A 24,925-nucleotide genomic window follows, 5' to 3' on the forward strand; every position below is an offset into this window, starting at 1 on the left:
GACTCTCTCACCTCTCCGAGCCATCGGATGACCTCGGCTTCAACTTCCCGGTCATATCGTGGAATCTCTTCTTGACTCCTTTCCACCTCTTGCTTGTGATGTTGTAGGGATTCCATTTCGGGTTGAGGCGGGTACCACCAAAAAGCCAATACAAAAACATGGGGAACGTCACGGTCTTTGGGGTAGTGGGTGGACCATCTTCACCAGCTGGAGACTACATGGGCGGTTAGTCATTAGGTTTTCACGCTTGTATCCAGTGATGCGCTTACCTGGTAGACAGGGTCGCCAGGGACAGAATAGATAATCCTCCATCGCCTCCCAAACCGGTAGACCCGCTCAAGCTCCCTGTCGTAAGTATAGTCTTTTCTAATCTCACACTGAACATTGGCCCATCTCATGAGATTCCATCGGCTTTGGGAATTTATAATGCCATCCTGTCTTACGGGCTCGGGCGGGTTGGGGTTTGAGGAATCCACGTCGTTCTGTACCAGCTCGTAACTTCGAGGAGCAGCCCCAAAGAAGAGTAAATAGTAGGCCGAGCTGACAAATAGCAACCCACCTAGCAACGCAGGAAATATGTAACCGGCGAAGTCACTGTCTTCGCCATCACCCGCCAAGTACGGAGGGATGGCGTTGATGATGAGGATGGCCATGTTGACAGCGGCATACAAGAGAATAGTTGGGACTAGCAAGGCTTGGGCGACGAAGCCCCTCCTCTTACGCCGAGTAGGAGCGCCATTTGGCCAGAGCGCTTCCTCGCGAGACTTGAGGTTGAAGAAACCCAGACCGAGGACACCTAGTAGACATCAGTTATCAACTTGGTCAAGACTAAGAAAAATGCAACAAACCTAGAAAGAAACACTGAATGTATGTCTGGATATAGCCTGGGATAAAAACTGCCTCCATTACGCGATGAGGGCCAGCTGTCGCCAAGATGACGACGACGCTCATTATCCAATGGACAATTAGTCCGCCCTGTGGTGATTTATTAAGAAACGCGTCCTCTTCAGGCCCGGAACGGCTTCGTTGAAGCATATCATCCTGCTTAAAGTATCGAGACCACGGAAGGATCTCGGCTTGGCCGATGGCCTGTTTAACTGGCAACCATGTCAGCATCATCGATGACCAATACTGAGATCTTGAATTACCTCTCGAAAACGTGTAAATGATAGCATTGAGGCTTCCGAAGGACGAAATAGCAGCTATTATGGCCCAGGTCCGTCTAGCGCCCACGCTGTCGCCAGTGAGCTAGAAGCGCACGTTAGCTTTGGATCTTCATGAAAGGTTGTGTACGACTTGACATACCATGGGAGGGTAATTAATATTTGTACTCCCTTTTGTGAGGTCGTTCCACGTAATAGAGTGAAGCTTCCTATATCAGCGCACGCCTAGCTCAAGCTCAACGACAGCGCTTACAAAGACAGCCACAATGAGGAGATATAAGCAGCCAACAGTGCAAACGGCGGCAATAAAGCCCTGGCGCAAGACATGGTGTCTAGTGGCAGGAATCTCACCGGCGACCTAGAGGTAGAGCATGTCAGTGATAAAACATCGCGCGGAGGGAGCAGCAAGGGACTAACAAATGTCGCATTTTCCCAACCTTGGAAGCTGAAGAGAACCAACAACAAGGCCTTTGCAAATGTCAAGTCACTCCGCTCGCCAATGTCTGAATCATTCTCTTGTTCGTCTTTGGTGGGATGCCAGACATACCAGTCGCCGGATCTGTCCTCGATTTTGCGGCCCGTGGCGGCGATACCAACGATGAACAGGGCCACCATAAACGCAAGCTTTATAACTGCAAGCGTCTTGTTCATGCCGCGGCCAAACCCTGGGCTGAAGTATTGCAGAAGACAGATGATGGAGAGAGCGACGATGCCAATGAACCGCATGAGGTCCTGGTTGATGTCATTCGAGACTTCCTGCTGGGCTATGTTCTCTTGCTCTGTACTGCTCGAGGTTGTATCTTTGTCGTCTTGGATACAGAGAAGAAGGAAGCGTCCAATTTGCATGCTGTTGGTCCCAGAGTTGAAGAAGAAGACGAAGGCAATGGAATAAGTGATGTACGCAAAGAGTCCATCACCTAGGAATCTTCTTATTGCTGAAGGTGTATTCGCTTTGGGGGTGTTCGGCTCGGTCGCTGGGGACGTGGATGATTGTACGGGAAGCTCAGTGCCTCGCGAATCGAGGGTCCGCAGCTCGGTATTCGTTCGTCCGTTTAGCTCTGGCCTCTGGAAGGATCCGGTCGTTGAGGCACGAAGTATCGGCGCTGTCGTTGGCTTGGACACATGCGAGGTCATCTCGTCAATCTGTAATTGGTGTTAGCGGGGAAAGCAAACTCAGGATGGTGTGCAACCAACATAGATGAGTTCACCGCCATTGAATGGTAGCACTTTAGCGAAGTCGAGATATATAATCATGCTTTTGGCCGTCAGGTGAGGATCCAAATGGTTTCTGCGGGATTGAGGGCACGCAAGGGCACATACCTGACTAGGGAGTACAGGAAACCGATGCCAAACAGACCCAGCGTCAGACTCTTGTTGCCCGTCATCAGAAAGACGGAAGCGGGCGCAGTATAGATGCCTGTTCCAACCATCTTGTTGACGACGAGTGCAAAGACATCAAAAGTCCGCAAGGGACCGTGTCCGCTAACGTCGTGCCTAGGCTCATCCAACCCGGCTTGACGCTTGTAAGGCTGCTTCTGTCGGACGATGAGCCCCTGGGGCAATCGGGATGGGCGATCGCCACTCATACTTGTCTTGTTCCTGTTGGTTGTGGTTTTTGGAGTTCGATATGCAGAGCTTGACGAGTTACAGATGCAGAATGTCACGAGAAAACAAAAGGTGGCCATTGAGGGCTGTATCACTCTTGTCTTGAAAGGCTGGTGTTACGCAACCAAGGTGGACAGCCTCAAGCCTGGTTTCACAGCCTGATTGCATTCACTTCCAATTTTCAAGCCATGTCTTGGGAACTCGAGCAAAACCGGGCGTATTGCCTGCCCATTTATCGCGCAAGGTTCTGCCACGTCATGCCATCATATGCCGCTGCCTTGCCAGGCAATATTGATATGCTTATGCCAAGGGCTCGCGTAAAAGACTCTGAAAATGTGTATCCAACCGAGTTGTGAGGATTAAGACATGGCTACTCCCACAGCCTGGCAAACTTGGTTGTGGCTTGCTGGGGGGAAGCTTGTGTCACCCGAGTTGTAATGGCGTGGCAAGGCAATCACTTGCATTCTGAGTACAAGCGCCAGCCTGAAATGAACAATTACTGATCAGTCACTTTTTGCGGCTTGGATTTGTAATTTCATTATTCATACAGGCCGAACTCGAGAGCCTCGTGAGTTCGGGAGGTTCGCGCTACATATATCAGCGTCAGTTCAATCTCTTCCAGGAGGCATGAAGCAAAGGATAGCAAATACCATAGCTTGACAGCTCAAACGGTGCAATGCTTTACACAACGGCCGTTAAGTACGATGTGCTGGAGCACGTCCTGAAAGCCTGGTTACTGGAACAATTCGGCCCCAGCCAGGGCCGGTCCGGCCCCGTCTGGTCTTGCACGGTATGGAACAGCACTGCCTAGGCAGGCCCGAGACTAATAAACACTGCCTCTCTCAGCTCATCGGTGAGGGCCATAGCAACATTTGGCAGGTCTCGGCGCCAAGAGAAATCACCAGCGTATGTGTGCCTTGTGAGGTAGAGTGGGCTTAGGCTGTCGGGCTAATCACTGATCACATGCCAGGATGAACAACACGTATTGATAGAACGCTCTCAGCCAAAGAGCACATCCTCGTTTGGGCGGTAAGGTGGAATGGCTAAAACACCGGGCGCCGGTGCTGTCTTTCGGAGGCCGGTTGTGGTGTGTGGCAAGGGCGGTGGAACGAGAGCCTGATCTGCCTTGGTTGTACGGGTTTTATGCAGACAATTGTACTTTAAACACAAGCCCAAATGCAAAGAGACCCACTAGACTCATTCAAGAAGCTGCGAGCCGTCTCTCTTCAGCTGTCATCACGCGCCTATTCAACATAATACAACATAATACAATGCATGTCTCTGATTGTTTCGGCAGTCACTTCTTTCTCCCTACTTTCCAACCCCTCAGATGCTGAAAAACCTTCCCTGGCCGCGGAAAACCGCGGGGCAGGGCGTTCGTGTGGCTGAAATCGCCCAAGACCTGGCTGCGAATAATCGGGGCCTCTTTGCACCTCCGTACGGCCCGCTGGAAATCCAAGTGGAAATCCAAGGAGCAGAGCTGTCTTCACGAGGTTAGAGAATACTAAGTAGTCGTTCATTTCACTGTCGCTAAAATATTTATCGTTGATAGGGACGGAACCCTTTTCTCTAGAGAGCGAAGGCGCTCTTCGGGAGCATCTCTCCATTTACCACCATCATGCGGATGTGGACTCCCCAAGCGACGGCGACAATAATATTCAGAACGAAGAAATCAAGGCTTCCATATTGTAGGTCTTCGCACCTTTCCATAACTTGGAAATCAATACTCATCTGCCCTCAGTCTCATAAAGCCAACGTATGGCTGGGGCCCTCTGAAAATTACTCGCGATGGAATGCTAAGCCTTCTATCCGCGCTGGACGTTTCCCCGAGTATTTATCGATACCTCACCGCTTTTGGAAGGAAATCTTCTCCCATAGATGAGGGTTTTGCTGGCTTCGACTTGGAGGTCACCTCAGAGCCGTCAGGGGGGTTAGCATCGCTTGGTAAGCCCCCGTGCTCAACACCTGCATTCCGAACTGTCGTGTTTAACATCCTTTTATTAGAGTTCTGCTACCTTCTCAAGTACGTATCTCGACGAGAGAATGCCTCCTCAAAGGCGAATCCGTGGTCCATACGTCATGCTCTCATTCATCAGAAGATCGACCTCGCGTCAAACCGTGTCTCAAACATCCTAGTGAGGCTTCCTGAGAAGGTCAAAGAACAATTGAGCACTATAGTCAAAGACAACGGCATGGCTGAATTCGCTCGAGATTGGACTTGGCTTCATGCAGCTTGCTTCAGCAGCGTGGACAATGACTTGCGCCAGTTCATCAACTACCTAGACCAAGAAATCACAAAAGTTGTAAGTTAAAATGCATTTTAATCCATTCACAATGGTTCTCACGCTTGTTTTCAGTTCGATCGAGTTATCATGTCTAACATGGAGCCTACCAAACTCAACGAGTTTGACTCCGTTCAACAAACGAGCAAAGACCTGAAGACACTTCAAAGCCTCTCTGATCAGGCAAGAAGGCTCATGAACACCATTGATCTAAACATCGAAACCATCAAATGCATGCTGAAAGAGGTAAATGGCTTGAGAGTACTCTCACTCGACTCGCCGCATTGCGCTCCAGTCGAAATGCTCTTTAACCTTTTGGAGAAGACGCAGCAGGAGCACAGGTTCAGCCTTAAGAACGCATCAGCTGTGCTGGATCGTGCGAGAGCTACATCGGAGCAGGTAAGGGGTCTTGAAGCTTCAACTCACCTAACAACCACTGATTTGTACAGCTCCGAGACACTGCCTCTTTGAGGAACAGTGAAATCAGCAAAATGAGCTCAGAAATGACGAACTTAAACACCCTGGCAATTGCCAGGTTGGCAGAGCAGTCTAGCCGCGAGACTCACATCGTCAAGACCCTCACAGTTCTTGCGCTAATCTTCGTACCCGCTTCTTTTGTCGCAGTAAGTAACCAGTATCCCACGTCTCTAGCGGGATACTAACTGTACCAAGGATTTCCTACAGATGGGGTTTATCACAATAACAGAGGAGAGTCCTATGAGATGGAGTGCTGCTGCCGACTTGAAGATCTACGCCATCTTGGCTCTTCCGTTGATCGGGGTTACTATGCTCATCTATGGATGCGTGGAGATGATGCAACGAACATCAGCAAAAGGATGAAGCCCCAGTCTGTCAAGAGGCTTTATTGCAATTCCCCCTTCTTTCGTCTCAATATCACTCTTCTAGATCATCCCAGTTCCCCGGCGTTGATCTTGTTGCACTCCAAAGCTTGTTGAGTTGATCTTCAGCTATCATGACGTGAGCGGATGGTTCGTGAACATGGGGAAATTTGCAATATTTTCGATTTTCTTACCTTCTTCGGTCTTCATGATCACTGAAATCTCTTCAATCTTCACTTTTTTTTCTTCATCCATTCGTATTGCTGGTGTGGTAAACATCCGCCACGTAGCATTTTGCTGTCCAGGCTGCCAGGGGTGGCAGGGCTCCGACTTGACGGCCACAAAGTGCCTACGGTCTCTGGGCAAGATGATTACATTTTCGTTCTCATCAACATCAAATTTCCTCGATCTGTCGCTCACTATACTATGATTAGTTATCTGCTGTCGCCTAGCTGGAGGATCTGGTTTACAATCAAGTTGAAGGAGTGCCTTTCCAGGCGAGAGGATGACCATGGTTTCCCTCGAGGGCTCTGGAGTCATTGGAAGGCTATGAGTAGATCCGCTTGCTCTTCTGTCTCTGTTATCGGGTAGAAGTATGGGATTTTCACCCGTCCAGAACTGCACAGAGGCTGAGTTGAACGGCTCAGAAACCTTTGAACGACACGCTTTGACTTGGACCTTTGCTCCAGAGAACCTAGAGGCTTGTCAAAAGAAGAAATACCAGCATTTTTCCGACACTCTTACTCGAAACTTGATACTGTCTTCTGCAATAGTGCTCCTTGAAAGGCACGTACGTCTAATTGAGCAAGCATTAGTGGCAGTGCTGAGATGCTAGGAGTGTACTTGCCAGTGATGCTTTGAAATAAGAATATAAATGCACGGTCTCTAATCTTTTCCTTCACGGGAAACAAGATGCATTCGAACTGTTGCTCATCTCCAGACTGTTCCTGAAATAGATAGGTAGGCTTGAATGCCCACTCTGGAAAGCTGACTATATTGATGCATGTCAGTTGGTCAAGGGCCTCACATCGCGCGCCTTCGTACATACTTGTTTTCTTCTTTACTTCCGGGACACCTTTTTCTTTCACGGCCCAGTACATGATAAACGTAGGCATTGATTCCCCCCTCAGTCGTTTGCGAAACAGTCTGATGCGACAAGGCTCGTCCCGGCAGTACCGTTTCTGCTTGTGTTGACAAACTACTTCAACTGTGATGCCGTTCCTATTCATTCGAAGGTCCTGTAAGCATACATCAAGGGCAAAAAGTAAACGGGTACTCTTCAGACTCACATCTTATCAAAGGAAACGGGCTCCTCGCTACGGTTCCCTGGCAGGGCCGGCACCCACCCAATCTCCTTAAAGTTATCATCGGCTGGATCGCTATGTTGCCTTATCTCAAAGGCGAGATTATCCGTGTCCCGGCTATCTTGATATGCGGTTTCAGCTTCAACTAGCTTGTCCACAACATCCTGAGAAGAGATCCTCTCGTGATTATGGTACTGAAACATGCCGGAGAGAAGGTCGATGATTTTTGACATATACTGGCTGGCAGGAGATTCAGGAGAGAACCTGTCTCTGAAGGCCTCGATGGTTGTCGTGACACACTCTTTGACACCTCTCTGGTCGAAGAATCTGCCATTGAATTCACTTTGGGTGCGCTGGTCAAGGCTCCTGTCAAATTTGACCAAGGGGTTCTCTGTGGGGGCTTCTCCGGGGGTTTGGCGGTTCAGAAGATAAATCAGAACCTCGGTCATGATGCAGGCCAGTGACCAAACATCATACTTGAGAGCTGGGGCAGTCTCGTCCTGCGGCTGAAACCACGTCTCATTCTGCTCCAACGGCAGCCGTGATTCCGGAGCAGCATACTTCGGGTCACCTCCTCTATACATGACTTCAGGCTTGCCTTGCGGGGCAACAATCTGGATGTTAGAATGTCCAAAGTCCCCAATCTTGAGCTTCCCATCCGCGGTGACGAGAATGTTGGCGGGCTTCAAGTCGAAGTGGCATGCAAAGACTCTACCGTGTACTCCTTCGAACGGATTTATCAATCCCGTATGGATGACGCTCAGGGCGGAGGCAACGCCAACCATTTCCTTCCAAAGCTCATTCTCAGGCAGAGCCTGATCATTGAGCCATGGAGACACATCATTGATCGGTTCCTGCCTGAGTAGCCTGAAAAGATCAGTCTCAATGTAAGGAAACACAAAGTGCATCTCATTGCGCCAGGTATAGCAGGTGAGCAAGGTGATGATGTTCTCGGCAGCGGAGCTTTCGATGTTCGACACCATACGTAGCACCTCCTGTTCGGCGAGGACGAGATGATCTCTGTCTGGGATCTTGACAGACTTCATGGCGAATAGAAGCTACATTAGAAAAAAAAACATATCAGCGAACGACGAGACTTGTTTAATCGTGTGCTTACCGTTCTCTCATTGCCATGGCCAATTACCGATCTGCCATACTCTTTCATGCGTGCCTCTACTGGGGGGTCACAGTACTCTTCAAAAATCTCAAACTTTGAGATAGTCCCAAAGTTTCCCCCCTGGATTGGTTCCACGGCGCGGAATGGAAACCTCTGAGAGTGAGCATATTTCTTGGGCGGTTCGGAAACGGAGAAGGAGAGCCGGACTGGGTTGAGCATCTCCAAAGCCTGGTCGCAGGCCTCTTTGAAGAGTCGTTTCTCCATATCGTTCTTCATGAGTGAGTTAAAAGTACCATGGCGATGGAGATGAGATATCGCGTGGTCGAGACCCCTTTCTCTTTCACTCGAGTCAAACCAGGCGTAAACAAAGTGTAGCTTTCTAAGATAAACCATAAGAGCAAAGAGAATTCTGCCATCTTTGGAGCTCTCGATGATCCTAAGTCGTTCGCTTTCATCAAGCTTTGACGTCGTTTCTCGAGCTTGTTTGCAGGGGTGGCATTGGCAGCTCAGAAGGTTGTTGATGACGGCAGGCTTTCCAAAGTACGTCTGGATCTTCTTTCTAGAGAAGAAAATCTTGTCTCGTCTTGCCTCATGGTCTCCAAAGGGGGTGTCGGAATTTTCAGCGAGGACAGGTAAGGCACATTCGAGGAGAGGCAGGATATGTTTTCGACTCTCACAGCGTGTTGCGCAGGGGGGCTGAGGGGACCGACAGGCGCAATTTCCGTCATCAGAAGCTTCGATATAGCATAGATAGTACTCCATTGTTGCGAAGCGTGTCGAGAAGTGCCTTGTCACTCAATCTACAGCTTGCAGTCAGCCCTGTGCGGAGGGAAGAGCCTAGCCAGACGATCGCCAAGACCGGGGCATTGAGGAGCAGCGGGATTAAACCATACCTTTCGAAAAGCATTCGTCGCTGTGTAGCCAAGAGTCATGGCTGTCATGCTGTCGTCCTCTCAGAGATGGGGAAACGCCGAAGGATCACGCTTCAGGAGCAAAGGGTTAATCAGGTTGAAATGAGACGGGCTGGGGCGGCTGAAGAGAATCAGGCTCCCAAGGTGGCACAAAGGAGGGGTCTGCAAGTAAAACAAGGTGCTGAGCAGGCTGTACACAACTCAGCCAGCCGCTGATCAGCCACCACGACATCGGCACGCCGACAACCAGCCACGTTGACTGGTCATCACCCTGCAGCCATCATCCAACTTGAAAGAGGATGTTTGATAGGATAGAATCGAGTTGCCAAGACTGCCCGGAGCCGGCCTGGGGAAAAGTGTACAAAGGCTGGGGTGGTTCGCCTGGTCAGGCAGATTGTTCTTATCTCTCGCTGGCGGCTTTTGACGATGCAGAGTCAGTCTGCGAGATAAGGTACAGCAGAACATTCGTCTATAGGTAGGTTAAGACATTGCTCGCGGAGCCGACATCTGGAAGCCAAAAAGAGGAGATAAGTACAAAACATCAAAAACAAGCAGGAGCTGACAGACGGCATGAAATCTGATAACAGCATGGAAAATAGGAAGTGGGTGGTCACAAAAAATAATGACCAAAAAATTGGATTTTTGGTAGATTTAAACCACCGATGATGGACGAACAGGGAATCGAACCCTGGACCACTCCCAGATGATTCGGACGAATTATGCTAAGGGAGTATTATACCACTAAACCATTCGCCCGGTTATTGTTCGGTTGCGGTGCAACTTGTATACAAGGACAGCAGAGTCGAGGCCACATTGTCTAACCACGTCGAGAAGCCCCCTCACAAGCCAAACTGCCCCCATTCACGGCCATTCCCTACCTATCTTACGGGCTATATAGGAGCTGAATATCGCCATTGAGCCATATTTTGAGTTTTGAGTGCTCGTAGTATCCTACGGGACCAGCTGTCGACGAGTCAAAAACCATGCTGTGTAGGCATTCGGGATTCCACACTCAAGAACAGCATTTCAAGCATAATGAGCATGGGTATATAGATAATTATTCCGTGGTCGACTATCGATTCTGACTCTCAAATATGTAACAGGGTATCCACAACTAATCGGACATCAAACTCATGGTAACCTTGATCAACGTGGCTTCGCCGTCGATACGCGAACCACCGTCTCGTTCTTGACCATGATTCCTCCTCCAAACGAGCCAGAGTTATGATGATCCCCCGAAGTTCGATTAGTACTCGGAACAGTAACAGTAGCAATGTTTCCGTGGTGTCTATCGAGGGCATGGCTCTCGAAATCGGATGAGATGGACCCGCTTCCGCCTTCTTCATCTCCGGCAAGCTGGTGCGTGGAGCTTGATTCGTCCTTGGGAAGGGTGGAAAGTCGGATCGATTTCTTGGCTTGACTTCGACCGTAGGATTGTCCGTAGCTGTTGGAGGCAGAACCGAGAGATGAGGTTGGGTTGGTGCAGGTGAAGATGTAAATGCAAGCTGGTCGGATCGTGGGGAGGCAGGCTAAACGTTGTAAGAGAGGTATTCTCAAAGTACAATGGAGGAAACCTACTAGAAATTGTAACCAAGTTGACCTCCACCGTGGCCCAGATAATAATAGGGGCCAAGTTCCAAGTCATGTCAGGCGATGTGTTGTCAAAGGTTGTGGACACGCCGACAATGACAAGGCCAGCGATGCAGACCCTGAGGCTATTAGCACAAGAAACTTGAAAATATACAAACACGTACAGAATACCAAACATGAACATGAGAATGATGCCCAGCTTCTGCATGCCAGGCAGCTGGAGTTTCTGAATCTGGACGATAGGCAAGACCAAGATAGCGATGTCGATAATAACGTGGGCCAGAACGGTTCCAAAGAAGAACTTGGAACTTTCAATAGCACATGTCTTGTTCTTGATTGTGTAGTCCCAGAAGGCCTCAACAGGAAGACAGTGAAAGGTTGTCAAGAATGTCTGCAGCACGGAGTTAGCCTTGATCTCCAAACATCAACCACCTTAACATACTCGAGCCAGGATCCAGATAACAGAGCACCCAAGCAAAATCTTGATGGCAATCTTGATGTTGGTAACTCGAAACATGCGCCAGTAAAATGTCAAGATGGAGATCTTGGCGAAAAAGAGGGTAAAGGCGTAGATGTGTTCGATGAAGAAGAGGAACTTCTTGGTTGTCGCGTTTGCATCTTCAAAGGACATGCCCTTGACGTCGGTTGCGTGTAAGCCGAATCCTCTCTCGACCCCTAATATTCAGTCAGCTTTGAAGTTGAGTTCTGATGTTTGAAGGCGTACACAAGGGGATCATGATGGCCCATGCCACGGCGGTTGTCTGATATCAGAGTCAGCAAGAGCAGTTCATCAAATACAAATATGACATACATAGCAGAGAATAGCAAACCAATCATCCCACCAAAACCCAACTCGAGTGATCCTACGACTGATGACACGAAGTAGTAGAAAGACGGTAGCAGCCGGAAAGGTGATGAACTCGGCGCACAACAAGTCAGGTTGCCTCGACTGCATCTTGACTCGAAGCCACAGGGCTGAAGGATTGTCAGGAAAAAGAAACAAGAAAAAGAAAAGAATAGATTAGCGAACCCAGACGGATGGGATCGTGGGGACTCGGTATGTTGATATGTGACTGTCATAAATTATGAACCCCTCTGATGCACAGTCGATCAACGGTTTCACACCTGCCGAGATTCTGCAGCAACCAGGGGCACACGTACCTGCGTTCAGGGGTGCTTCTGCCTTGTACCAGCTAATGGGGTTGCGCGATGGAAGGGCGGTAGACTTTATTCAGCTTGACGCTATCGTGTTTCGCTCGGTGAGAGACGCCATCTTCCAGGGACCAGGTCTAGAGCTGGCGATCGGCCAATACGGCTATTGTTTGATTATCACTTTATGCCTTCGTTGATCGTCTTTGTTGCCCTGCAGTAGCGGGTGAGGAAGTCCATTTCAGCTCTATTCTAGTCAGGTTCAACTTGCCTTTCTGGGCGACAGAGATGTGCTCAATGGCGATCTCTGCATCTCAGAAAGGTAATCTAGCCTCGTCATGTACTTAGGTGGATGTCAAGGGACATGTCAAAGAGAGGGCAAACATCAACTGCCGCGCTTGTACGAGTCATGGCTTACGGGAGGTGGGAGGAGGAGAGGGCCTCGTTTTAGCCCCGCGTCGGTTAAGCCTTTAGCCCAGCCCTGTCTCCTGATGTGGCTTTAAACTGCAATGTCCAGGCCCTGCCTAGACTGGCAGATTGATACTCGTGTTGGACATTGGAAACGCCCTAGCTAGCACACCGGGCTCAGAGAGAAGGTCAAAGCACACGGCCGGAGAAGGCGAGTCAGCACGCACTAAGAGCCAACATCAAGATTCCATTTCAAGGGTCTTCCCTGACGCCTTCAGGTCCAGCCATTCGGAACACAGACATTCCGCCCGGCACTTCAACTGTGGGGAAAAGAGGCGTCTCGGGGCCCCGTCTCATCGCGTCATCGGAGCTTGTCGATCTACAGGAGCAACCAAGGAGTGGCAGGTCCGGTCGATTCCTACCCAATTGTGGGGGATACACCGTCTTCAAGCCTCGTCGGCAGCAAGTACTTGAGAGGGATATTCGAGGGATTCAAGAGCGCTAATATCCGCCGCTCGGCAGTTCTGGTTGTCGAGTGAGGGTGAAGTAACCTCGCACGGGGGAGATTAGCCCGAAGGGCGAGAGAGGCTGGCGTTTGAGTGGGAGAGGGTCACAGGCCATTATCTGGCTCTTGGGATTATGTGTTGCTGATAGAGATTGACATTGGTCAAGTTGATTGGTGCTAGGCACTTAATACCCGATCGACGTGCAGCGGCCTGACCATGATAGTGGCGAGGGAGTTGGCCGTCTCGGCCGCTGAAATTTGGAATGCAGTTTCAGTGTCTTGTGAGACCCTCGGTGTTGTTTGCAATCACACGCAGTCGTCGTTGTTGATCCATCTATTGCTTCTCCTCCACTCCCGTCAAAGGCTGAATTCAAAAGTCGCCTCCAAACGTGTAAATCCTTCCAGAATCCTTCTTGGCTGCGGCATTTCCGACACTGAAACAAAGGCTTTTCCTCCCCGAGGGCCAAGAACTCGTGAGAAACGGTGGTGGGCAGCCCTGTAGCCTGTGGCTATGGAGAATCTGCTGCACTAAGCTGGAATGTTTGATCACGAGGCGGTTGTTCATCTCCTAGATTTATGCAATGCGTATAATTCAGCCCGGAAGATGGGGTTCCGTGGCATAATTCAACGCTTGTGAACCTTGGTTGGGACGGCATATCGGCACTGGTTTTGTTCACCCCCACCGGCAAGCCTCAAACTATTCTTATCAGCTAGTTAATTAGTGAACAGCCTCCGGGAATATTCTTCTACACTTCCGTGTTTTCTAATCTTTCACTTGCTAAGCGAAGCAGTCACATGCGATCCTCTTCCCTCCACAAGAAGGTACAGTCCGGCTCTGCGATAATTCATCCCGTTCACCTCCGATAACACAGAATGCGGCAAAATCTTCTTCTAAAGCGCCGCATTTTCAGTGGAAATTGGGACGAAACAATTATGTGTGGCGTTGCTCGTGTCGGCAGGGCGCTGCATCGCATGAAGCCATCGCCAATCGCAATGCGGGGCAAACCGGACAAATAGCGTGGTGTTGAAGAAAACACATCGCCAATCACACGCTGCTGCGCATTGACAATGACCGTGCGCGATGCAGAATTTGGAGAAAGATGTATACGTATCCCCCGGTCAGGTTACCCGCATGGTCTCGACCTTTGGCGACCGTTTATAAAAGGCTTTTACCCTTTAAGTGCCGCTCGGCTGAGAATAGGTACGATTTTGTCTACCCTGGGAGGGCTATTCGCGTGTAGCCTTGCCGGGGTATCGGAGGAACCGATATGAGCAACGACATCCACAGTTCATCCGAGTTAAAGAGCCTCGGCATCCCAAGATCGACAGTCCTACTCTACATCTTTAGACCTTGCTCTTTGCTGACCAACATCAGCCTGCTGGGAGTGTCCCATGCAGTGATAAGGGCAAGCAGCGTCAGAAGTTCCACAGCCACCCCAGGCACCGACTCTGAGTCCCAAAGCTCAACACCTCCCCAGAGGCCTCTGACCCTGGATTCTCACTAACTCGAGCTCACCAACTCAAGCTGTGTACCTAAGCTAGCGCCCCCCCCCCCCCCCCCCCCCCCCCCCCCCCCCCCCCCCCCCCCCCCAGCTTTCTCTGCGCGCTATGCATCAGCCCTCGCGGCACCTGCCGTGCCTCGGCCCGTCGGCTCCCCGCTACATCTCGGCTTCACTTCACGCGTCAAGATCAAGAGCAAGAGGGGCATCCGTGGAGATGCGTCTTTCAGCTCATAGCCTGCTTCAGTCTCACAAGAATAACATGAGTTCAGCTACACCCGTCACGAAAGCATCATGAACAGTCCACTGACATTGTCATAGTAAAGGTCGTACATTCAATTCAGTTCGCCCGTCCGGCGGATGCGACCGCTCTGGAAGGCCAATTAGAGCTCAAGGTATAAAGACAAACATGAAACTTTGATATGGACAATTCATCGTCCTCCCCAGCCTGACAGGTCCTTGTGACAAGCATCCCATCCGTCAAAGTATGGTGATCTTGTCTCGCCACCGACCTTGGACCCAACGGATCGAGCGAGGTACTCGAGGAGCATGTTGCCCCAGAGCCAGCTTCCAGGTCCCTTGCCTGGGTGCATTTGGTCTCTATACAAGGTTCCGAGGAGTGTGATGAGACGACCCCATTCGAAGACCTCGTGTCCTGCTTGCTCGGCCACGGCTCTTCCGAGGCGGTCCAGATCAAACATGATGGCATCCCCCATGCCAGTCTCTCGGTGAACAGTCAAGGACCTAAACATGATGGGAGCATCGGCGCCAAACTCATCGTTCAGACGCTGCGCAATCTTTCGGATACGCGCCGTCACGAATCGCACCTCCTGCCACACCATCTGTCTGCCCTTCTCAGCGATGCGCAGCTCTTCAGGGTTATGCATAGCGGAACCACCCTCCCAGAAAGCACGCTGATCCCAGAGGCCGTTCTGCCAGAGGATAAGATCCGGTCGGCCCTTTTCTCCCTGGATGGGCGACTCGTGGGGCTTCCACAGCTTCTCCCAGCGCTCCTCCCAGGCGACGTACTTGATCTTGGGCTTCCACCACCACTTGGGCTTGTAGGTGAAGGATCCGGTCGAGTGGAGGTATACGAGGGTGAGGTTGAAGGCGGGCACATCGCAGATTCCCTTGGAGAATCGTCCGGACTCGTCTTGCACGGGGAATGTAATCTCGCCGTCAAACTCCTCGCAGAAGAACTGCGTCATGTAGCGATCGACAGAGTCACTGAACATGACGACACGGCGTCCCCATAGCCAGCCAAGCTCGGCATCATTTTTCATGCTGACAAAGTCTTCAACCGTAAGATTCCCCTCCTTGGACTGTTGAGCGGCCTCGGTTCGTCGCCGGTGTTCGGCCACGGCCTTTTGCATCCATGGTTGCGGGTTGGCGGGTGACTCGAGGAACTCGGTTTCGACTTCGGTCGCGTTGAAGATGAGCTCACCCTCGGCGGCAGGATATTGAGCGTATTCGGGGGCGTCGGCGTTGAGATATTCTTCGGTGTATGGGATGTACCTCGTCTCGTGGTACTGCTTTGCGTCTTGCGGGATGTAGAGATAGCCGGGGCGACGGTAGGGATCGACACAGTTGCGGGCCTCTGCTGGGACAGGGTCATCCGAAGCTAATTCTTCGGCTTTGGTACCCGGAGTGGAATGATCTCTTTAGTTAAAAGTTAGTATTAGAATGTCAAGTCTTAGATGCGGGCGCGTACTTGAAGGACTGGTCGCAGTATTGTTGTGCCTTTTGGTGAGCATAGTCTAGAGGGGCCTTCAAGGGCCCTTGGAAAAAGGTGCAAAGAATGACGAGAAGAGTAACCGCTGCTGCTGCAAGAACGGACATCCGCAGAGCAGGGTTGGACATTTTGGACATGGCCAACATCTTGAACAAACAACAAAAGAATGACTAGGTAATTACTGAGACAAAAGAGCGACTGACGAAAAGATCGTGCAAGGGAGAAAGAAGAGAGGGTCAAACCATTCTCAAGATAAACTCGTCCGAGTGGCAGGCTGAGGCATTTTAAGGGGGCGGCTAGCATGGCGCTTGATCCAATGGATCGAAAGGAGGCCGAGACGCTCTAACTGAGAACGGTCATCCATGGTTCATGGGAACACGACGGGCCAATTAAGCAATTAAGCATGCTTCCTGGCTTCGAGGCATTCACAGTTGCTTATTGGCGTTTAAACGCCACAGCTAGCAAGCATGTCTTCCAACGCCTGATCTACATGCCAAGGGACTTTGGTCCAAACAGTCAACTATTGGCAGTAGCGTAAGGCGTAGAGCCACCAGAGATCCTTGTGACCCCCATTTTTGCACTTTGATGAACCAACGGCTGGGGCTCGCTTGACTTGGATCCCGGGCCCCCTGCATTAGCGCGGAGACGGACCCTGGGATCCCATGATCCAGCGAGCTGGCGATGGCCCTAACAATAACGATGAAAACGGTCTCTTGGGAAAGGAGGATCTCATCATGATGACAGTTCAGGTGTAAGACAGCTCAACTCAATAACACAAGAGATATAAACAAAAAGGTTACTGTTGTGGTTGTGTTGAACTTCACCATCACAGGCCTCGGACTCCTCCCTCGGACTTCTCTTGTTACAAGGACTAACCGATTGCAACCTCAGCTGCCAAGAGTCAGCCCTACCTCGTTTCCGGACGCAAGGATCAACACTTGGCTTTGATTACGGGGTCGTGGTGGCGAAAATAAGGAGGGGATAAGCACGGAGAATTGACTGACCCATAAGCTCCCATGTCGTTATCTACAAGGATGATCACACGACAAGCGAGAACCGAGGGACATAAGACGACAATATCATGTGCTAAGAGGATTTAGCAGCGTCTGAGGGTATTTTTGAACACTGAGTGTGACCAGAATTACCTATTCCGCCGTCTCCAGACGGCGACAAAGTTGGATGTTATCTTTGACACACCATCTACCCTGTATCAAAACACACGTCCCTCCGAGTCATCACGGAGGGTTGATTTCTCACATTAACATCTGACGTCAGCAAGCTTAAAGAAACGCCACAAAAGGTCCCTGCGGAGCCTCCGTGCACTCTATTGTAGCAGTTTGATCTTTGGTTCTCGCCGTACATGCCCCGTTTAAGGAAGTGGCCGGCTCCATCAAATCCTTCGAGTCTCCACCACTGAAGAACCCTACACAATGCTTACTTACAAACTCAACGTATCATGTCTTCCACCAATAAGGATATGGATATCGTCTTTACATATCCATTTAAGACCCTATTTTTCGATTTTTTTTTTCTACTACGATGTTACCTACCTAGGTAGATAAAAGGGACTTTGATCTGCCCATTACCTCAGACCCTGTTCATTGGCCCCCTGCAGAGTAACTTTACCTTCTATTGTCATCCGCTGACCTGATCGTCAGAAACAGCGATATTAAAAAGAAAACCGTGAACCAAGAGAAGAAGTACAAACGTGTTTATGAAAATTCATGCTTTAACCCCTACATGATAGCAAGCGCCGGTGGCCTGGTACATGGTTGGAGTCCACCAATTCAGTTTACCTGAGGCATCTTTAATCAGGGCAAGATGAGCTCGACAAACTCAAAGGTTGAAATGTGTGGTTTCAGTCGATGGTGATGTGAAGATTAGTGGTTAGAGCAGAAATGCAGCTGACAGTTGATTATCTAGATTTAAAGCGCTGTGTTTGACTTCGTAGGAGTAATTGGAGAATTGCAAAGGCGTGAAAACTTGACCGGCTTGTTAAGGCACACACTTATCATGCACGTTAATCATCACCTAATTCCTAGTCCTCCTCTACCCAACCTCTTCACCTACTTTGGCCCTCTCACTGAGAGAGTCTCAGTGATTCATGCCAAGACCAGCGACCAACAAAAAGCGAGAACACGTGACCAGCCTTCTGTTCTTTTCCACGGGTAGGGGCCTGTAGGATTCAGTATCCCCGCTATGCACTGTCAGTTGGGCAAATAGATCCATTTTGATGGACTTTCTTGCTTCCGTGCCGGCTGTCATCTTGTAGTCAACCCGCTGCTAGGTCGCTATCTCGGCCCGCTGAGGGCTGGGCAGCCGTCTGTTTATATCTTATTGCAAATACAAAACACGCACTGAATTACCGATTAGGTGTGAGTGGCTTAGATAACTGTCCAGTGTGTGATCTCTGCCGGCGCGCCATGTAAGTTATACTTTGTTTTCTATTCAAGGCAGGTGTTCTCCCCGTACCTATCAAGTGACCATAAAAGTGAGCTGTTCTGTTCTCGCTGATCTATTGATAACTCTTTGTCCCGCCTGTCTCGTTCAGTCAACATCCAGAGGCACCAGTGGACCTTCTTGACTTATAAATACAGTAAGCCGGGGGCTCTCACTTTCAGACGTGGGTCTACTCATACTCTCTCTCAAGCCTGAGCAGCATCAGTATTTTCTCTATTGAGAATTGTTCACTCTTAAGCGCGAGAATGCCTCGACGCCTCTTGACTCCAGCCGATGAGCAGCTGCGCACTCGACGCTTGAGACGCGCCAATCGCCGACAGCAGGGAGATCGCAGGGCGGAAACCGCGGGTGAATCTACGGAATGCACCAGCCAGATGTCCCACGCTGCAACTTTCGTTCAGCAACCAGTTGAGTCTGAGAGACCAACTGCGTGCCTCACTCATGATAGGGTGCTAGGACCCAGTAGCTGGTATGTTGCTGGAGTTATTATCCTCCTTGTAGTTATTCTTCTCTATTTCTCTATCTTTTAGGCTCTGTTATCTACAGCTAGAGGATTTGACAGTATTAGATATAGGCTAAGATATAGCCTTGGTTTGAAATACAAGGACGGTGTTTGTTTTTAGTTATAAAAGCCATCTTGTCACGGTGAAATTGACAGCCAATGGTGCCTTGGATGGCATCAAGCGCAAATAGCCCCTGCAAATAAAACATCGAATTTGACCTCAGTCGGACCTGCGCGGAAGACGTTGTAAGTGTACCACTTCAATTGTTGTAATTCTAAATAGAATGGTCTCATTCGGACTGTCTGTGTGTGCTCAAGTGCTATCCCAAACTGTTCCATCACTCTAATGCGTTTCACGACTCACACATCCTGGAGGATGAGCCTGTTGTAAGAATTCTGCAAACAACCGAGTCAACGGCCCCGATCAGCCAACAGATCGAGCTATTGGATAGCCATGTGAAGGGGATTGCTTACCTTGAAGGTACCAAACGCACGCTTCTGGTACGCGACACCCGAGTAATCACTGTCGGGGAACTCTAGCTCCCACGGCTTGAAGACGCCGTCGTCGGTGCGGACGATAACTTCAGTGATGGAGTCCTGCCAGTTGAGCGCAATAAGTGCCGTCTTGCCCTTGACCTCCCACCGCGCGAGGCGTGCTTTGCTGAGGGAGCTGGCGAAGCTGGCAGAATCCCATTCCACGTTCCACGAGATCCATCGGAGGGCATCCTTGCTAGCGCTGGACCTCTTGTCTGGCTGCGCGAATCCGTATTCTACCTTGAGGTCATCACCGAGTAGCATGGCCGAAGAATAGACCGGCAGAGCCTCGAATACGGCCTCGGTCGGGATGGGCTCAGTGTCGTCTTGCACGTGGACACGGAGAATCTTGTCAATCTCAGACCAGCTCAAGCAGAGCGGGTACGTGGGACTAAGCTGACGATCCAGCAGTGTACAGGCTTGGCAATGGGCTGCCGGACCCCACGGCAACCGGTGAGCTCCTGAAATGATACGTATCAATACTATTGGAAGGCGTGTTGCCTTTTGCTCACATACTATGGTCCCTTGTGAGCCAATAAGGACATCTTCTGATAACTACAGCCTAAGTAGTTCGTCAACGCAGCATTTCAGCCAGCCATACGCTTACTGGCAGCACCCTCGGGTTGTAACCTCGTTCTGCAAGCGGCATATACTCCGGGGTGAGAAAGAAATGGCATCATCATTTACGAGGCTTGGTTGAGAAGCCTGCCCTCTATCATCGGTGGCTGAAGTGCATGGGTATGGAATAATAGGTGGTTAGTCAACTCCCTAATGGTAAAGCTGGGTTTGCCACGCCACATAGATACACATCGTCCTTTTCACAGTCATCCCGAAGCATGTGGAAGTAGAGGAAATGTATCTGGGGATATCAGAGGGGAATCTTATCTTGATTTAAAGGAACAAGGCGTCGCTTCTAAGTTGGGCAACCACCAAAATCCTCTACCACACTTTCAACAGAACTTTCATCAATCTCAGCATCAAAGTCAGTCACCATGAGCAGCCAAGTCAAGACCATCGTCCGTGTCCTGCGTTCCGCAGGCTCCATCACCCTCGGCAACGGCAACCTCGTCCTCCTGAGCATCGAGGCAGGCCGTCTTGTCGAGAAGATCTACGATGGAGATGACCTTAAGGACCAGCGCTTGATTACCGATAGCGTCAAAGACGGTTCCTCGGCTGTGTATGCCGCATCGGAGAAGAACGTGAGTAGCGTGTTCACGGTGTATAGGTGATTCGCCCTAACTCGCAGCAGGTTTTCGTTCTGTACGTAGACCAGGATAACAAGATCAAGGCCAGCGAATTCGACTCCGACTCTGAGGAGTGGGATGATGCCGATCTCGGTGACCTCGCCGTGACTGTGCACCCCGACAGCCACCTTGCCATCGCACACATCCACGGCGCAAGTCTGGTCTTCTACCAGGGAGCTGGCGGAGTCATCAAGAGCATCAATCACGACCAAGAGGGTAACCAGTGGACTGAGGGTTTCCCAGTTCCCGGTTCCGCCGCTGCCGGCACGCCCATCTCGGCCTATTCGACTGAAAAGGCTCTGGCTGTGAGCTTTATCGACCAAGACAAGAGCGTGCATGTCCACAGCCGGGACTTTGAGTCCGGAGAGCGGAGTGGTAAGTGAAGCCCCAGATACGGCACGCCGAGACGAAACTGACAGATTCTTAACTAGAATCCACCCTGCCGGGCACCTGGGACGACTCCGTGACCAGCATCATCGTCTCCCAGGATGTCGAGACCGGTACCTTCGAAGCCTTTGCCCTGGTAGGCACCACCGTCGACCACATCAAGAAGGACGGCACTCGCGCCGCCCTGGGCTCCATCCAGAATGGTGATTTTGTCCCTGCCACCAAGGCCGAGGCGGGGGATGTATACGGTAATGACTACGGCATCATCCAGAACTACTGAACTACGGCGGCGGCTACGGTGGCGGAAACTATGTATACATGTCTCCTCCAGTCTACGGGGGTTGCCGACCCCGCTGGTGCTGATAGATCTACATGGCTGGAGAGTTTCAGTTTTGTAGCCTTGGTCCAGCTTTGCTGGCGAGGGCGAAGTGCGGTAGCCGTCTACTTGGAGTGATAGTTGAGTGCAGTTGCGTCAACAGTCGATAGTTCTGTACTCAATACAGGCATGCTTTGCTTACACATAGTTGTGTCCTACTTGCAAATAGTTCACGGCCCTCAAGGTGGTGATATCGCCACTCAATAGTCAGTCTGGGTATCTGTGTGATGACTTTTCTCCACGATGCTTCTTTGGATTGTGTTTTAATGCTGTCATGTGTTTAAGAATGTGTTATTTGATCTTGTGGCCGACGGAGACGTCATTGACAACAACAATAATGGCTTTTCTCTCCAGAGAGCTCCCCATAGTCTCAAAGAAGACGATCCTTAACTCAGTTTGTATGTGAATGAGTCCAATGTCGCATGGATTGTTGGTCGATCGTCCGCCAGGGAGTGTTCCACGAGGCCATGCTAGAATATCCGGCAATGAGAGGCATGAAGCAAGGTGTATCCATCACACGCACTTTTACGGTTGCCATCGTGTCTGAGCATCAGGTAATTTCTGGTGATGCCCCGGAAATGAAGCATGTGATGAACAGCCATCCAAGGAGGAGCCTTGGGAGCAGACGGGACAAGTGACGCGTAACCACCGAACTGCCGAAGCCGTTCCTCACATAACACCTGCATGTCAGTAACAACCTTATGAGTCTCTGACTTGCATCCGGGCTGTCCGGATGCGGAAGTGTCGAGCAGCATGTAAGCAGCTGAGCGGATGCAACCCAAGACCAGGTCGCATTTCAGCCGACGACGAGGCTGCCACACCTGAAAAAGACGTTGACCGGCCCTTTTTGAAATGCACGAGGGGTATCACGCGGCCTTGGGTTTCAATATTGTCTTGGAAAATACGTTCCCTGGGATAGTGGCTGGCTGACCTCTTGAGAGGGAAAGTAGCAAGCAAACAATGACAACAACAAGATACATGATGCGATGAGACCTCGGACGCAAGTACCAAGAGCTGCCTCATATAGGCTCTAGCTAAAGACAGTCCCGACTTGTTACGTATACACCGAGCTGAGATGGACGCGAAGTCGGGGGTTGTTAAGTTCCCTATCTCTACTTGGATGTATGTGTATATAGACCAATCTTGCTGGTAACTATAGACCTACTCAACCTATCCTCCTCACCGCTCCTCACTACCCCCATCACTCCTCATCACTGTTCATAACGCCCCTCTCTTAAACAGCTGACATGGTCAACACCATCTACACTGATGCTCGCAAGGGCTTGCTCACCTCGGACAAGCTAGACAAGTATCTGGCCAGCGGTGTCAAGATCAATGACGAAGGCCCTGGAGGCTTCACACCCCTCATTCTCGCAGCCAAGACTGGCCAACAAGCCGTCGTTGAGCTTCGCCTTAGAAGAGCCTCCCCTCCTAACCTCAAGAGCAGCAACGGTACCACCCCGCTCTATGTCGCCGCTAATGCGAACAGTAACAGAGTCGGGATCGTGCGCTTGCTGCTCGATCATGGCGCCAAGGTTGATGCAACCAACCCTGAGGTGGACAACATGACCCCTCTCATGGTGGCCATCACCCAAGCCCGGGACCCAGCTGTTGTCGGCATGCTCATTGACGCCGGGGCCTCTCTACAGGCTAAGAACAGCAGAGGAGAGACGGCCAAGTCGCTGGCCCAGATGTCCGGAGTCCCAGCCATCCAGAAGTATGCTCTGCCACCCGGTCAGCAGCAGCCAGGCCTCCCCGAGCTCATCAACTTGCTGGTGAACTTTGTCCTGTTTGTCCTGGCGTATGTGAACAGCGGCCTCATTGAGGGCGTCGTCAAAGGCGTCGTGTCCAACCTGTATCACATCGGCTCGGCTCAGCCAGATCAGCAGCTCGCTCAAGTAAGTGTCTGGCTTCCACCACGGTGACGACTCGACTGACACGTGAGACTAGGAGATTGGCAACCCCCAGACAGTCGATGACTTCAAAAAAGGAGTCGAGGACTACGTTAGAGACAGCGACCTCGGCCAGTTCTTCCCCCCTGGTAGTGACTATCTGCAAAAGGTGGCCGAAAAGGCCGTCGAGCTCAAAGACGACCCAAGAAACCACCTAAAGGAGCCAGAACAGATCAAAGGACTCGTCAGGATGGCCCTGTATCAACCTGTCTTCTACTGCGGTACGTTCTCCCATGATACCAGTCAACTGACAATGACTGAGCCTGCTGCAGACGACAGCGGTTCCATGGGCGCTGAAATCCACGACAACCAAGGCAACGTGGTTGGAACGAGAATGCAGGCCATGAGACAATTGGTCCAGCGCATGTCCAGCATCACAACTCGCCTCGTTCCAGACGGCAAAGGCGCTCACCTGCGCTTCATCAACAGCGATTACCATGGCAACGACCTTAAAGCTGACCAGATCGACGCACAGATTCAATTTGAGCCATCCGGCGGTACAAACCTTGGTACCAACTTGGACCAAAAGGTCTTGCAGCCTTTGGTCTACAATCAGCCGGACAAGAATGGTATCCTTGAGAGGCCGCACCTGATTCTTACAGTCACAGATGGAGAACCGAATCCTGAGGCCATAGACACGTTCAAGAAAACCATCGAAGGCTGTGGTAAGCGGCTGGACAACCACGACTATCCCCAGGAGTGTGAGTGAAGCCATGTATCGTTCGTCCCTGTTACTAGAGAAGCTAATATCACGGCAACACTCAGCTGTCATATTCCTCATCAGCCAAGTTGGCGACGACCACGCAGCTGACCAGTTCCTTGACTCTCTCAGTGGTGATGCGGCCATCGATCGCGTTCTCTATCGTACTTCAGGTTCGTTTTATCCGTGCTCATACCTGAAGGGCTAAAACTGACTGGCCTGTTTAAACAGAGCGTTTGCATGAGAAGTATGCAGATCTACGGAACAACGAGGCGCTTCTCGAAAGATGGGTAAGACGGCAAATCTGACCATGTCTGCAAGACTCAGAAGCTAACCACTGTTAATACCAGCTATTTGACATTCTAATGAAGCCCATCACAGGTTGAGGAAGCTACAGAGCTCGTACTGGGCTGGTTCAAAGGCAGAAGTTGAGGCAAACTTGAGACTTTGGCCTGATAGGCAAACTACGGGCCATGTTCATAAGACGTATTTGATTTCAATGGGGACCAAGCCGTACAAGGCCAAAACAGCCAGATATCACTCTTGACCTTTTCACTACTTCTCTCAATAAAGTAGCGATAAGAGAAAAACAATGGGGATCAGTAGGCCGTGCCTGGGCGAACTATAGCTACTGTAAGGCCTGGATGCAATGACGTGTATTTAATC

General features: G+C 50.7%; 6 protein-coding genes and 1 pseudogene across 7 annotated transcripts, besides 1 other annotated feature; 3 read left to right on the forward strand and 4 right to left on the reverse strand.

Moving 5' to 3' along the window:
* Positions 1-7: 7 nt before the first annotated feature.
* NCS57_00502200 (uncharacterized protein) lies at positions 8-2,749 on the reverse strand (the record flags this gene model as incomplete). Its single annotated transcript, XM_053054965.1, has 9 exons — positions 8-214; positions 270-796; positions 849-1,097; positions 1,149-1,248; positions 1,306-1,368; positions 1,417-1,521; positions 1,581-2,306; positions 2,358-2,418; positions 2,484-2,749. The coding sequence occupies 9 exons, from the start codon at positions 2,747-2,749 to the stop codon at positions 8-10; spliced, it is 2,304 nt and encodes a 767-aa protein (XP_052917125.1).
* Positions 2,750-4,098: 1,349 nt separating this feature from the next.
* Positions 4,099-5,890, forward strand: NCS57_00502300 (uncharacterized protein; the record flags this gene model as incomplete). The annotated part of the gene is made up of 7 exons (XM_053054966.1): positions 4,099-4,261; positions 4,321-4,456; positions 4,510-4,712; positions 4,773-5,071; positions 5,126-5,449; positions 5,500-5,673; positions 5,723-5,890. The coding sequence occupies 7 exons, from the start codon at positions 4,099-4,101 to the stop codon at positions 5,888-5,890; spliced, it is 1,467 nt and encodes a 488-aa protein (XP_052917126.1).
* Positions 5,891-6,683: 793 nt separating this feature from the next.
* NCS57_00502400 lies at positions 6,684-8,586 on the reverse strand (annotated as a pseudogene). The gene is made up of 4 exons: positions 8,311-8,586; positions 7,179-8,251; positions 6,938-7,110; positions 6,684-6,880 (listed from the first exon to the last, which is right to left on the reverse strand).
* Positions 6,684-8,586: a sequence feature.
* Positions 8,587-10,367: 1,781 nt separating this feature from the next.
* NCS57_00502500 (uncharacterized protein) lies at positions 10,368-11,766 on the reverse strand (the record flags this gene model as incomplete). Its single annotated transcript, XM_053054967.1, has 6 exons — positions 10,368-10,750; positions 10,800-10,930; positions 10,976-11,202; positions 11,254-11,486; positions 11,536-11,572; positions 11,623-11,766. The coding sequence occupies 6 exons, from the start codon at positions 11,764-11,766 to the stop codon at positions 10,368-10,370; spliced, it is 1,155 nt and encodes a 384-aa protein (XP_052917127.1).
* Positions 11,767-14,803: 3,037 nt separating this feature from the next.
* Positions 14,804-16,250, reverse strand: NCS57_00502600 (uncharacterized protein; the record flags this gene model as incomplete). Its single annotated transcript, XM_053054968.1, has 2 exons — positions 14,804-16,031; positions 16,084-16,250. The coding sequence occupies 2 exons, from the start codon at positions 16,248-16,250 to the stop codon at positions 14,804-14,806; spliced, it is 1,395 nt and encodes a 464-aa protein (XP_052917128.1).
* Positions 16,251-20,592: 4,342 nt separating this feature from the next.
* Positions 20,593-21,511, forward strand: NCS57_00502700 (uncharacterized protein; the record flags this gene model as incomplete). The annotated part of the gene is made up of 3 exons (XM_053054969.1): positions 20,593-20,799; positions 20,850-21,219; positions 21,276-21,511. 3 exons carry the CDS (start codon positions 20,593-20,595, stop codon positions 21,509-21,511), a joined length of 813 nt encoding a protein of 270 aa, XP_052917129.1.
* A 1,343-nt stretch (positions 21,512-22,854) lies between these two features.
* On the forward strand, positions 22,855-24,645 carry NCS57_00502800 (uncharacterized protein; the record flags this gene model as incomplete). The annotated part of the gene is made up of 6 exons (XM_053054970.1): positions 22,855-23,505; positions 23,558-23,780; positions 23,832-24,260; positions 24,325-24,432; positions 24,491-24,549; positions 24,610-24,645. 6 exons carry the CDS (start codon positions 22,855-22,857, stop codon positions 24,643-24,645), a joined length of 1,506 nt encoding a protein of 501 aa, XP_052917130.1.
* Positions 24,646-24,925: the final 280 nt, after the last annotated feature.

Source organism: Fusarium keratoplasticum, chromosome 3 (assembly GCF_025433545.1).
Source record: "Fusarium keratoplasticum isolate Fu6.1 chromosome 3, whole genome shotgun sequence".
NCBI classification, from domain to species: domain Eukaryota; kingdom Fungi; phylum Ascomycota; class Sordariomycetes; order Hypocreales; family Nectriaceae; genus Fusarium; species Fusarium keratoplasticum.